The sequence below is a fragment of the Cryptotermes secundus genome, unplaced genomic scaffold (assembly GCF_002891405.2).
Source record: "Cryptotermes secundus unplaced genomic scaffold, Csec_1.0 scaffold973, whole genome shotgun sequence".
Classification (NCBI taxonomy): Eukaryota; Metazoa; Arthropoda; class Insecta; order Blattodea; family Kalotermitidae; genus Cryptotermes; species Cryptotermes secundus.
The window spans coordinates 880-12,788 of record NW_019745099.1 but is presented as its reverse complement, the minus strand read 5'-3'; the positions used below and the strand labels follow the sequence as shown (position 1 = coordinate 12,788).

At 36.2% G+C, this 11,909-nt stretch overlaps 1 protein-coding gene across 3 annotated transcripts in view; it reads right to left on the bottom strand.

Moving 5' to 3' along the window:
* The window catches only part of LOC111875012, a 48,581-nt gene extending 38,705 nt beyond the window's left edge, over positions 1-9,876 (bottom strand). For 2 of the 3 annotated variants that reach the window (XM_023871010.2, XM_023871011.2), the window contains exons 1-5: positions 9,696-9,876; positions 4,979-9,532; positions 3,616-3,813; positions 2,398-2,558; positions 1,104-1,231 (exon numbers count right to left, since the gene is read on the bottom strand). In XM_023871010.2, coding sequence (XP_023726778.1) covers positions 1,104-1,231; positions 2,398-2,558; positions 3,616-3,813; positions 4,979-9,532; positions 9,696-9,753 — 5,099 coding nt within the window. In that variant the 5' untranslated portion in view covers positions 9,754-9,876. The remainder of the gene's footprint in view (positions 1-1,103; positions 1,232-2,397; positions 2,559-3,615; positions 3,814-4,978; positions 9,533-9,695) is intronic. The other variant, XM_023871012.2, reaches the window with a different exon arrangement.
* Between the last annotated feature and the right edge of the window lie 2,033 nt (positions 9,877-11,909).

Below are 11,909 nucleotides of genomic sequence, written 5' to 3'. Positions count from 1 at the left end.
ACTGACAGAGGCCGTGTATATATTGTACATTTAAATAAGAAATAAGTGTATTGTAAATATGTGTAAACAGAGACAGTGGACTTATTAATACAGACTGACTAACAAATGACAGACCCAACCTCTTGTCAGAGAGGGCACTACACATAGACAAGACAGTAACTTTCATTCAAAAGAAATATCTGGTCATGAGCCCCAGCTGGGGCTCGACACCAAGACAGACAGACTGACTGACCGTCAGTTGCAACGTGACTCTGACTCTGACTGACTAACTAACATGCGGCAATGTGATATTGACTAGGAGTGAGTGCTGTCTGTTAGATGAGCGAAACCACGTGTTAGTACGTGCGATGTTCCCACAGGGAAATTATTCATTAAAAGTGACATCAGGAGAAATAATTTAACTTTCAAAAACTTTGAACATGTTTACTGTGGCAAAATAATTAGATAAATGAGATCTTCCATTTGTATTCATACACTGAATGAAGAATTCATGCATCAGATTTTCTTTATTGCAACTTGTAAGCTAAGTATGAAGAATAAAACTACAATTAACTTTACCTTTATAATGAAATAAGTCATAAATAATGATGTCTGGAATAAAGTATTCTAACTTTACATAAGGGAGAAGAAGAACTGCCTAAGACACTAATAAAAGATGTTACAGAAATTAAATGCTTATAAGATCAAGTTGTATAACTAAACATTAAAAACAGTAACAACATTGACGAAGAAGGACAAGGGACTTAGTCTCACCCCACTAGCATTAAAAAAAAAAGACAATGACGATGAAAACAACAACGACAACGACATAAAAAAGAAAAATGTTAATGACAAAACACCTAAAAATTTATATGGACTTCTTTTCATCTGTATTAGTAGAATTTTTCAGTTATTGCAAATAACAAAATGTCACCTGGAGCTGGCTGAAGTTCCAACAGAGACACTACTAGAATATGATCCAGATGCACTGCTTGCTCAATTCCTTTCTTGTTAAAACTTGTAAATACAAGTCTCCAGTTCATCTCATTCCTACCATCATTATGTAGGTTATAATTAGAAAGTCTCTTACCATGGACTGGAAATAATTATACCACTAGATATACCTGCTTAATGGTCCGATTTCAGACTGACATATTGCAACTGCCCATTCCTTAATTCTGCTACATATTGGATACCACTTTCCATGCCAGTTACGATGCAAGAATCCGCTAGTATATGATACAGGAAACATCTGAAATTTAAATATTTGATGAATGTGCCTACTACACTCATCCAATCTGACACCATACAATACCTGCTGGAAAATGGTGAATTAAAAGAGAGAAAGAAAAATGATTATACTTCAGAAGTTGCACACCATGAATATATGTTGGGGAAGTGGAGGTAAATTTCCACATATTTCTAACCTTAAGACTAGTGGCCCTATTTATGTTCCTCCAGTTTTAATCCTAGGAGAAAGATTGGAGCGTAAATTTTGTGTGGGCATCTGGGCTGTTCTGAGTGTGTTAGTGAAGGCAATAATCTATACCCTTACAAAGATTCAAATGCCAGTCATTCAGCTCATAGGCAGTTCTACAAATAACTGTTACATTACATTACATTAATCTGTATTCCCTGGATCCAAAGTTAGTCAAAATGACTGTAGGATGTGGAAAATATCATGCAAATACAAAAACTTCTGTACAGTACAACTGAAGTTTTCACACAAGAAAACACTGTGGTTACACATGAGGCTATTCAAAAATACATGAACATATATGTATATATACATCATTACTGTCAACTTATGCTATTTATACAACCTTTAAATGGATGAGTAATTTTTTTAGACAGTAAGTATTCATCAAGATAGTATAATGCATGTGTCTTTAAGTATCATTTTAGTGTCATTTAAAATCGGGCTTTTTCAAACATAAGACTTTAAAGATCAGATGACAGATTACTGAAAATTTTGATTCCAGCATAATATGCGCTTTTCTGAAACCATGAGAAGTTAGCAGTTGGTTTACGGAGATAGGGCGTCTATCTTGTTGGAAGGTTAAGTAAATGGTCACATTATTTGTAGATCTGCTAGTTCTGGAAAGAAAAATATGTTATGATTTATACATTTTTGCATAATAATGTTCCTGCCTTTAAAAACAGCATCATGTTCAGATAAAGACATCAGTAAAAATGTTGGAGGCACTGAACTTTCAACTCTTGTACTAGTACAGGTACAGGTAAATATGTCTGTATTAAACTGCTATCAGTGGAAAGTTATACTTGGACAGAATTGTGTGAAAAAGCCCGACTCAAATCCATTATTTCAGACAACATATTCTGACACATATTAATCTCTGAACACTTCAGGATTTACACATCAGAAATTAACTATTGCAGCAGATTTTAATGACTTACATGATGATTTGACAGCCTGTCTTCTAACAGCAAACAGTCCATTTCATCTCTACCATTGGGACAATTTCTCATTCCATCACAGCGCTGCTCCAGAGGTAAACATGTAGCTTTCCGATTATGCCGATCCCAATCTTGGCAGCTGAATGATGACACATTACAACCTGAAATACATGTTCATTATCATTATAGATAATGACATAACATGATCAAAACCATTCAACAATTTGCACAGTGGTTTCTGTTTTTATTTTCTGGCAACATTAACCTTCCCTTCACCTGGAAGTTTGTCTACAGCAAATTTAACATTTTGTGGACAAAACCTGAATTTTAAATTATTGATGCCATTCTAGGTTGGTGATGCATAACTAGATAGCCAAGCAACTACATGACTTAAAATTCATTCTAAGAAGCTCAGCTAATCAAGAAGTCCCTTGCCATTCATGAAACAGAAAGTTAATTACCATGTTCATAACAGCCCATGACTGAAACCTGTAATGAGTGGCATAAATCTGGTCCATGCATTCACACTCTATTTCCTTAAGATCTATTTTAAGATTATTCATGTTTTGATGAAACATAGCTCATTATATTACCATCAAACACAATCCCTTGACATATTTTGCCTTACATATATCAGGTTTGTAATCTATATTCAGAGTTGTAATAGGAAGCCTGATTTGCTGGAAAGCTGGAAAGACAAAGAGCTAATCCAAGGGTCAATCTGTCCCATATAGTCTTACTACTTCAGAAATTTAAATATGATTCTAATAGCATACAGTGTGACAATTGAAGGATAGCAGAAGGGGTTATGCAGGGTGAGCTTCAGTTACTGGGAACTTCACATATTGCATAGAAAACTCCCCCTGGATGAGATATGTTCATGGGAACGGTACCCTAATTTAAAAGCTCTGACTCACCAAACTGAAGGTTGGGAATCACTGAAAGCAGGAAGTATCACATTCAATTTTTATCTATATGTATATTCAGGGGCACAGTATTAGAATACTATTGCCTACAGCAAGAATGAGGTACTTTCAATGTTATTCACTTACGTTTTAAACAGCATGATGATCATAAATTATCAGCTATTATATATCACAGTGAACGACAAACTGTTGATTTTGCACTGATAAATACTCTGTTTCTGCAAGATAAGGACATATGCTTAAACACACATTTATTTTTTTAATTTTCTGAAAGAATCTGTTGAATACAAACCAAAGCAGCCAAGTTCATCTTCACTTTGCGGACAGTCAAAATATCCATCACATAACCGGTCCTTATCCAATCTGTCTTGACAAGTACAGTGACTCTCATCACTTGTATCATTACAATGAACAATCCCATCACACCAATGTACCTGTTTCACGCATGCTGAGCCATCACGGCATGCCACTTTCCCAGATGAGCATTCTCCTGGATCAATAAAAATTTTATCTTTTTTTGAAAGAAGTTAGAAGTATATATTGGAGGAATAGGGGGAGGGGCAGTGGCTTTCTGAGCATGTGTAGCCATGTCAGAACTCTTTTGGAATTGTTTTCAGTTCACAGTTTTACGTGGTGAAGTGAGAATGATCGTTTTGTGCCTTTCATTCCCTTTCATTAAATTCAGTCAAAAGAACGTGTGAGACAGTTTTCATGAATATCAGTATAATGGCAAGTAAAACGCATGATTTAGGGAGTCTTCAGAAATAAATTATGTGGTTTTAAATTTGATTTTAAAACTCATAATACAACAATACATATGTGAACCTACAGAAATTCTTAAGTCTACCAAAATTTTCTTAGATGAATATGTTTACAATTTAAGAATTTTAAAACTTTGTAACTCTTTACAAGCAAAAGGAGTATTTTGAACATATGAAAAGAATTTGGGTCTGTGATTACTGAAGAGATTTACATACTTTTATAAGATTTCCTCAGAGTAATACCATATGAAATGTAATGCAAAAGAACGAATATCATCCAATGTTTTGTTTTTATCACCACTGTGCTGCTATTACAGTTGTTTGTAAATATTAACACTAAAGGCAGAACTGTGTGCTTACTGATCATTGGTGAGTCCTAATGCCCGGTTCAGTGTGGTTCATTATTGTGATCATTTAGAGATGAAAATTATGCTTACTGCAGTTTGTGTTCCAATATTCTGAAATCTTGAACAGTGTACAATATATAGACACTTGTGAGTTCTGTGTTTTGTACATGACCTAACCCAAGTAGAAAGTGTGGTAAGCCTGTTACAAGAGTGGGAACACGTTGTGTGATACCCTTGATGACGCCAATGATAAAGTAATGAGGTAATGATAATGCTATTCTTGTTATTATGAAATAAAACCTGGAAGTAATACAGGAAATAATAAAATGCAGTTTGGACTCCTGGAATAATAATACATTTCAGATTTCACCAGAATAATCTTCATCAATACTGCTGCAAATTAACACAGGTCTTCACTCTGATAGAGTTCATGAATGTAATTGAAAATTGTAGCTTTTCTGAGACTTTTTCTAGTAATATAAATTTTTATTACATTATTTTAAACATGTTTAAACAGGTATGCAAGATTTAAAATATATGATTTTACCAGTGTGTTTACCTGCTCCCTTTGGCTGGAAACCCAGTAATTCTTCAGCACTGATCTGTTCATTTTGGAAATCTTGCCTATCTTGGCTACGAGATGCCTGAGAACTGACATCCAGTGCCTCAACAGTTTTATCTTGCTCATCTTGCTGGAAACCATAAGTAGGCAATATGAATCCAGGTGGAGTCTGTATCAAAATAGGGGAAATAATTGGTGCACAATAGAGATACTGTTGGGGTAACATCCCCCTACCCTCTGATTGTGTGTAATGAGTTGTCAGCACTCCTGGATAGAAAAAATTGTCTCCAGGGCTTGCAGGATAGTACCACAGAGAATCCATGTTATGCTGCCACTGTTGTTGGTAATGTTCCTGCTCCCACTCCTGTTGCTGCTGTTGTGGTTGTTTTTGTGGTGGTGCTTGTTGTTTCTGTTGTTGGTGTCGTTGCTGCACTTCAGTGAGCGCTTGCCATATTGGAAACCCATTAGAACCAACCCAATTATGACTGTTATATACTTCAGTTTTTTTACCTTCAGATGGGGAAACAGGTTCAGCAGTCAAAACGTTAAAACCAACACGTATTCTATGAATACATGCTGGATATGGAATCCAGTATGTTGGTATGAGAACAATGGAGGCATGTATATCTTGTTTTCGAGCATTAATCCTCTCATCAATGGCTCTATTTCCAAACTGTGTGTGTGCAGCTAAGCCATTATTCAAGCTGAGAAATGGATAGAATGTAGATGATGAGAAATGTAAAGGTAAATAAAATGGATTTCCTGCAACAGTGTTTATGTTGGAACCAACATTGTGCAGTGTGTATGAGGTCTGCAGGGGATTGACAGGTCCTGAATATGAACTTGAATTCACTGTAAAATTATCCATTTCTTCTCTGGTGGGTAGATTATTCATAGATTCTCTGGTATATATATGACTGACAGGTTTCAACAGTTTATTACTACTAATATCAAGCCTTTGAACATTTGTCACTAGGTCCATAAACGCCTCTTTTTTCAAATCAGATTCTGTTTCGTTAAAATTACTATGTATATAAATCTCAGGAAAATTTTCGTTTTTGTCTCCCTCTCCTGTCAGACTTGGAATATTCTCATTATTTGTGGTACCTTCATTAGAAACATTGTTGACTTTTTTATCCACAGTTACAGACTTAGCATGTCCTTTATATGCAACTGAAATATGATCAGACCTTTTAAGTGACACTGGCAGAGATTCATTACCATTCTGAGAGAGTGATTTTATTGTGAACGATGTATGTAAATTTGTAAAATTCTTCTCTAGTATATCTCCAAATGTTTTCAAAATAAGAGACTCTGTTGTAGTTTCAAACATAGTATCTTTCGATGAGAGACTGTTTTGAATACTATCATTAACAGAGTTAACTGTACTTACAGAATCTTGGCTTGCAGCTTCTCCATAAGAAGAATTCTCTTGTCTAGAGGTGTCACTAGAATTCTCATACCTCCACTGTTCAGCAACATCAATCTCTCTCTTACTATTATCTTCCTGTGACTGTGTTTGCTTTAGAGAAGTACTAACTTTGTCTTCACGTTCTCTATGGGTGTTGACCTCAGAATGGATCGGTACAACATCCTCAACACTCTCCAGTTCATGATGACCTGCTTCTGTATTTATATCAAAAGCCCTTTCAGCATTATCATAGTTACTGTAGTTAATATCATCCATTAAAGAAGTTGCATTTTTGTCTTCAATTACTAATTCATTTTCTGCAGTGCTTTCAACACCTTCATATTCATTTTGATTTTTAGTGCTTGCTGTCACAGTTACATTTATATTATGTTCATATAAACTTATCAATGTCTTTGCATCAAAAGAGCTTTCAGTAACACCATGTTCACTGTGATTGTTTACTCCTATCTTGGCTCTCATGAAGTCTTTGTTTGTATTTAGCTCATATGATTCTAGCTTTGTTGTCTGAAGAGATGTCATGGTATCTTCATACATGCGCTGATAATTTGTGTGGACATTGAGTTTCAGAGTACCTTCACTCATACTTTGATCTTGCAGGTCTTCATTTGTATTTACACGAGAAGTGGTTTCAATATCTTTGTATGCACTCTGAGTAACTATATCGACATATGTGAGAAGAAAGTCATTATTTTCATCCTCTTCTTGTAATTTGTTCCATATAGTTTTTCCATGATGGATTGTGTCTCCTTCATGTTCACTGTAGTTATTAATATTAATAGTGGTTGAAAGAATATTATTTTCATTCTGCTTTTGTGGTGTTTCTTCTGTAATTGAAATAAGAGGGTTCTCACTGATTTTATATTCACTGTAATCATTTATCTCCATGCTACTTGCTTCATAATCTTTATTCATGTTATGTTCTTGCAGTTTCGTCTGTGTATCTGTTTCAAGTGATGTTCCATTATTAATCGTTCTGAAACTACGAGTATCTGTTACAAAATCTCCAGTTCTTCTTTGTTCATGTGCTGTGCTTTCTGCAGTTGCTTCAGTAGAACTTGTGTTGTGACTATATATTTCATTACTGGATGTCACCAAAACTTCATTTTCATATAGCGCTTTTGGGCCTGTAGCTGTTTCTGAAGAGGTTTTGCTCTTCTTGTGTTTACTATTTATTGCCAAAGAATTCTTGCTTTCCATTTGTGATGTCGATGTAACAAAGTCATTTTTCACACTAAGTCCTTCAATATTGTTTAGTCCAGTACTGCTTGACATGAAGTCATCTTTGAACTCTTGCTGTAGTTCATTCTCCAGTCTTGCTCTTACAGACAATTCTATAGTATTTTTAGATTTATTGTGTGTATTCATGTGATAACTTTCTGCCAAAATATCTTCAGGTTTCATTCCTCTTTCTGCTGTTGGTGCAGTGGCCTCCTGGATCTTACTAGTTGGATACTGACGACTTTTAAACATCGCTGTAAATGTAGTGCTCAAGTCTTCGTGCAAATCTTGTGCCTGACTTTGCGCATTTATGCTGAAGTTTGCTGTCTGAATGTTTCCTGTTCCATTTTTCACTTGAATTTCACTTCCTGATACTTTCTGCAAATCCTCAACTCCAACAGACTTTTCAATAACTTCCTGATCCCTGTTGTGCATTATATTTTCATTTGATGTCTCAGACCTTTCCACTTCCCACATGTATACTGTTTCCCCTTGTTTAGTTGTCTGTGAAATGTTTTCCATATCTTGGCGTTCAGAGGTGATGGCAGTGATATTTTGTGTTATCACTTTGTTATCATTCACATCTGTGTTTTTATCTTCACCTTTCTCTTTCAATCCTCTGTGTGAAGTTTCATAAATAAAATGAGACTGATTGGAAATTTCTATGTCATGATCATATATTAAACTGTAAGGAAATGTCTTAGTTTCAGTTACAGGGTCAATGCTGATATTTCCTTTCTTTCTATATACTGTAGATTCTGTATGGTAAGTGTCAACAACATGGACACCTACTTCAGAATCGGTTACTAATGTTATAAGACCATAATTATTGTCAATTTCTTCCACTTTGTGGGGTGTAGTATTTCCATCAGTGGGAACTGACACTGCGAGTTTGGATGATAATCCAGCATACATATTAGATTTTGAAAATATGCCAGATTTTGTCAGGTTTGGCACAGATATGGATATATTGCCAAGTTGACTTTCTGAAAAATTCTCTGGGAATGTGATGCTTTCAACAGTGACATTGGGTGAACTAGTATGTTCAACCACACTCATTCCTATTGTGGGTATTTCAGACTTGAATCCGTCAGTTTCCTCTTCAAGGTTTTCATGTCCTGGCTTCTCAGATACCATGTCCGTGTTTTCTGAGAACACGTTATTTTCTGAAGGCTTTATTTCTGACAATCTTTCAATTTGAAGACTTGATGTTTCAAGAGCGTTTTCTTCAGACATTTCTGTTGGCTCTCTCAGTTCTGAAATAATGTTCTCTAGAGATGCAAATCTACTTTCAAGGTTATGCATTTTGTCAGAAATTTTCTTTAAGAATTTCTGGCACTTAACATCTACATATTTCTTTTTACCATCAGCACTATGAGCTTGACGCCGTTCTCTAACAAGCTGTTTATAGAATTTGGAAATATTTTGAGTGATGGGGACAGATAATGAACTGAGATGATTCTCTTTTGAAAGACTAAAGATATCAAGGTTCTTTGGGTCTTTTGTTAACTTATAACCAGAACTGCTTTCTTTCATTGGCTCAAGATTAGCATTTGTTTCCACAGCTTTATGCAGTTGTGAAGAATTGTCCTCAAACTTCAGAGGAACAAATGTAGATTTACTATCATTATACTCAGTTCTGAAATCATAAGCAGCTACACTGAGGGTATCATTTTCTGAAGCCTCCCATGCTGCACTCTGTGTTTCTATTGGAATAGCAATTGCAGATGGAGGAAGTACAGCCCTTTTGGTATCATTTGAATTTTGATACTCAGCAAGATTATGATGGTTCATTTCAGTCTCCAAATCATGATTGAGAGTTGTGCTATCTTTCTTAGAATTTGGATTGTAAATGTACTGGTGGAACAACTCCATTCTGTGCTTAATATCTGAAACACAAATAACAATCATTACTATCTCATACGCATAATTTTTACATAAGCTTATCGAATATATGGTATTGCAACAGGAATGATTTTAATAAACTTTTAAACAGTTATGTGTCACTCTAAATTCTTTATAAAAATATAAAGATTTGATTTTAATACTTACGAGTGGAATTATAAATAATAGTGGCAATTAATACAGCAACTGTAGCCATTCCCAGCATTAGAGTTACAACCGTAACTGCTGGGCGTCTGTTCCTTCTTGTGCAGTAGTATACTGAATGTTCACGACGGGAAAATCTTCTTTCCCACCATCGTTGAGACCAGGTTCCAAATCTTCGTTCTAAAATTTAATCAACTTATTCCATTGCAACTTCATACTGACTGGCTTGACTGCATTAATGGAAAGGTTAACGTAGGATGGTGATGAAAAATCAGTGATATTTATGATGATTTTGGTTATCACGCTAGGAACAGACAGGGAGTAGTTAAGCTTTGTCATCCCGCAACTAAAATTAGATAGCCATTACCAATTTAAACTTTCACTGTCATGTGGGACAAACGTTCTCATATAAGAAATGTAAATACCATAAATTAAAGGCTAAAATATAAATTATTACCTAACAGTATGTACTTGTACGTCAACAAATTAATATTTAAGTGATGTAACCTGTGACCATAAGCTAGAAAGTCTTGCATTTTATTTTAGTATAAAAAAATTCCGATCATGGAGAACAAAACAATACAATGGTATAACTGTAGCTGATACTAACTAACTACATGGATCTGAGCCCTTCTTGAGAAGCTACCAGTCTCTCATCTACTCAAAAATTCCAAAAATTTTATTGAACCCGAAGGTCCATTACTGTGTTCACAAGAGCCCTCCATTAATTACTATCATGAACCGGATCAATCTAGTCCATGCACGCCATCCTATCTCTTTAAGACCCATCTTAATATTAACCACCCGCCTACGTCTAGGTCTTATTATTATTATTGGAGGGGGTGGGTTTCCCCATGCACCGCGACTAATAATTCCGATTTTCAGCAATGTCGATTAATAATAAAGCCTAGTTTGCATAAAGCTATAAAAAGACTTTCCATGTATCCCACGAACGGCTCCCCGGCTTGCGTTGAAGTCCTACATATAATAAGAAACTAATTAATTTGCGTTTCATTATTACTGTCCGGTCTAGAAAACCATGATTAACGGCCGTGGGGATCCGTTGCGCTGACCACTTGACACCATCTATCCGCAAAAGTTGGCAATAACTTCGCCGACAAGTGGCGGTCGCTCGGTCGGTATAGTTCGCTTGCGGACTACAGTCCGTGGAGTTTTTTTTTTCATTATTACTGTTCTCCTCAGCTTCCTAAACTTCAAGGAACGCCGTGTAGGATTCGAGGATCATTCAGCGGTGATTATGGAGAGCTCCATCTTCTGGAATATAACACCGTACAGTCTGTTGAAAGTAAACGGACGTTTCGGAGGAGCAAGTCGCAAGACATCCACCTGCTTTCAAGGCGATTTCTTGCTAGGCTTATTCTTCCACCCTGAAGATTGAGGAGACATGTTCCTCCGAAACGTCGGGTGACTTTAAACGGACTGCACGGCACTATATTCCAGAAGATAAAACTATTCAAGGAACGCTGTTGGTACTTTTGTGCACACCCTTTCAAATCTTGCTCTATAACAGTGTCATCACCAAAGTTTTACAATATACGTACGCATAATTGGGAAGCCAGGAAAGTCACTATAGAAAGAAGATTCTTGGAATAAGGCATACGGGTTAAATTCCCGCGTATATACGTTAAAAGTGAACCATTCCCCATTCCCCCAATCCTTTTCATAGACAAGGTGACCAGCAAAATGTCCTCGCGTGTCAGCAAGCAAAGTTTCGTACAGCACACGAAGTACATTCAGAGCGACAAGTATTTTTGCCTTTCCAGAAAACATACTTGCATATTTAAAACAGGTCAGCTTTCCATATCATGTAATTAAAATCGTTAAATCAATAAAGTTGCCCACCATTAAGTTATACAGGTCAATAATCCTTTATTAGTCTTAAGCTTAAGAAAAGAGGCTGAAGAAAACTAAAGAAAATGAGGTGCTCCATAATTGGTACTTTTCGCATAATGTTCGGGTGACTAAATCGAAGAGCATGAGCTGGGAGGTACATGTAGCATGCATGACAGAGATGAAAGGCGGACAGAACATTGTGGCTGAGAAACCTCAAAGGAAGACACTGCTTCAGGGAGGGAGGAGTAAATTGGATAACAAAAGGAGTTCGTCTGGGAGCCTCACAAAGCTTCTTCTGCCGGACGGCCGAGAAGCACTCTTTCTCACTGTGCCACGCTAAGACTCCTGGCATTGTCGGCAGGC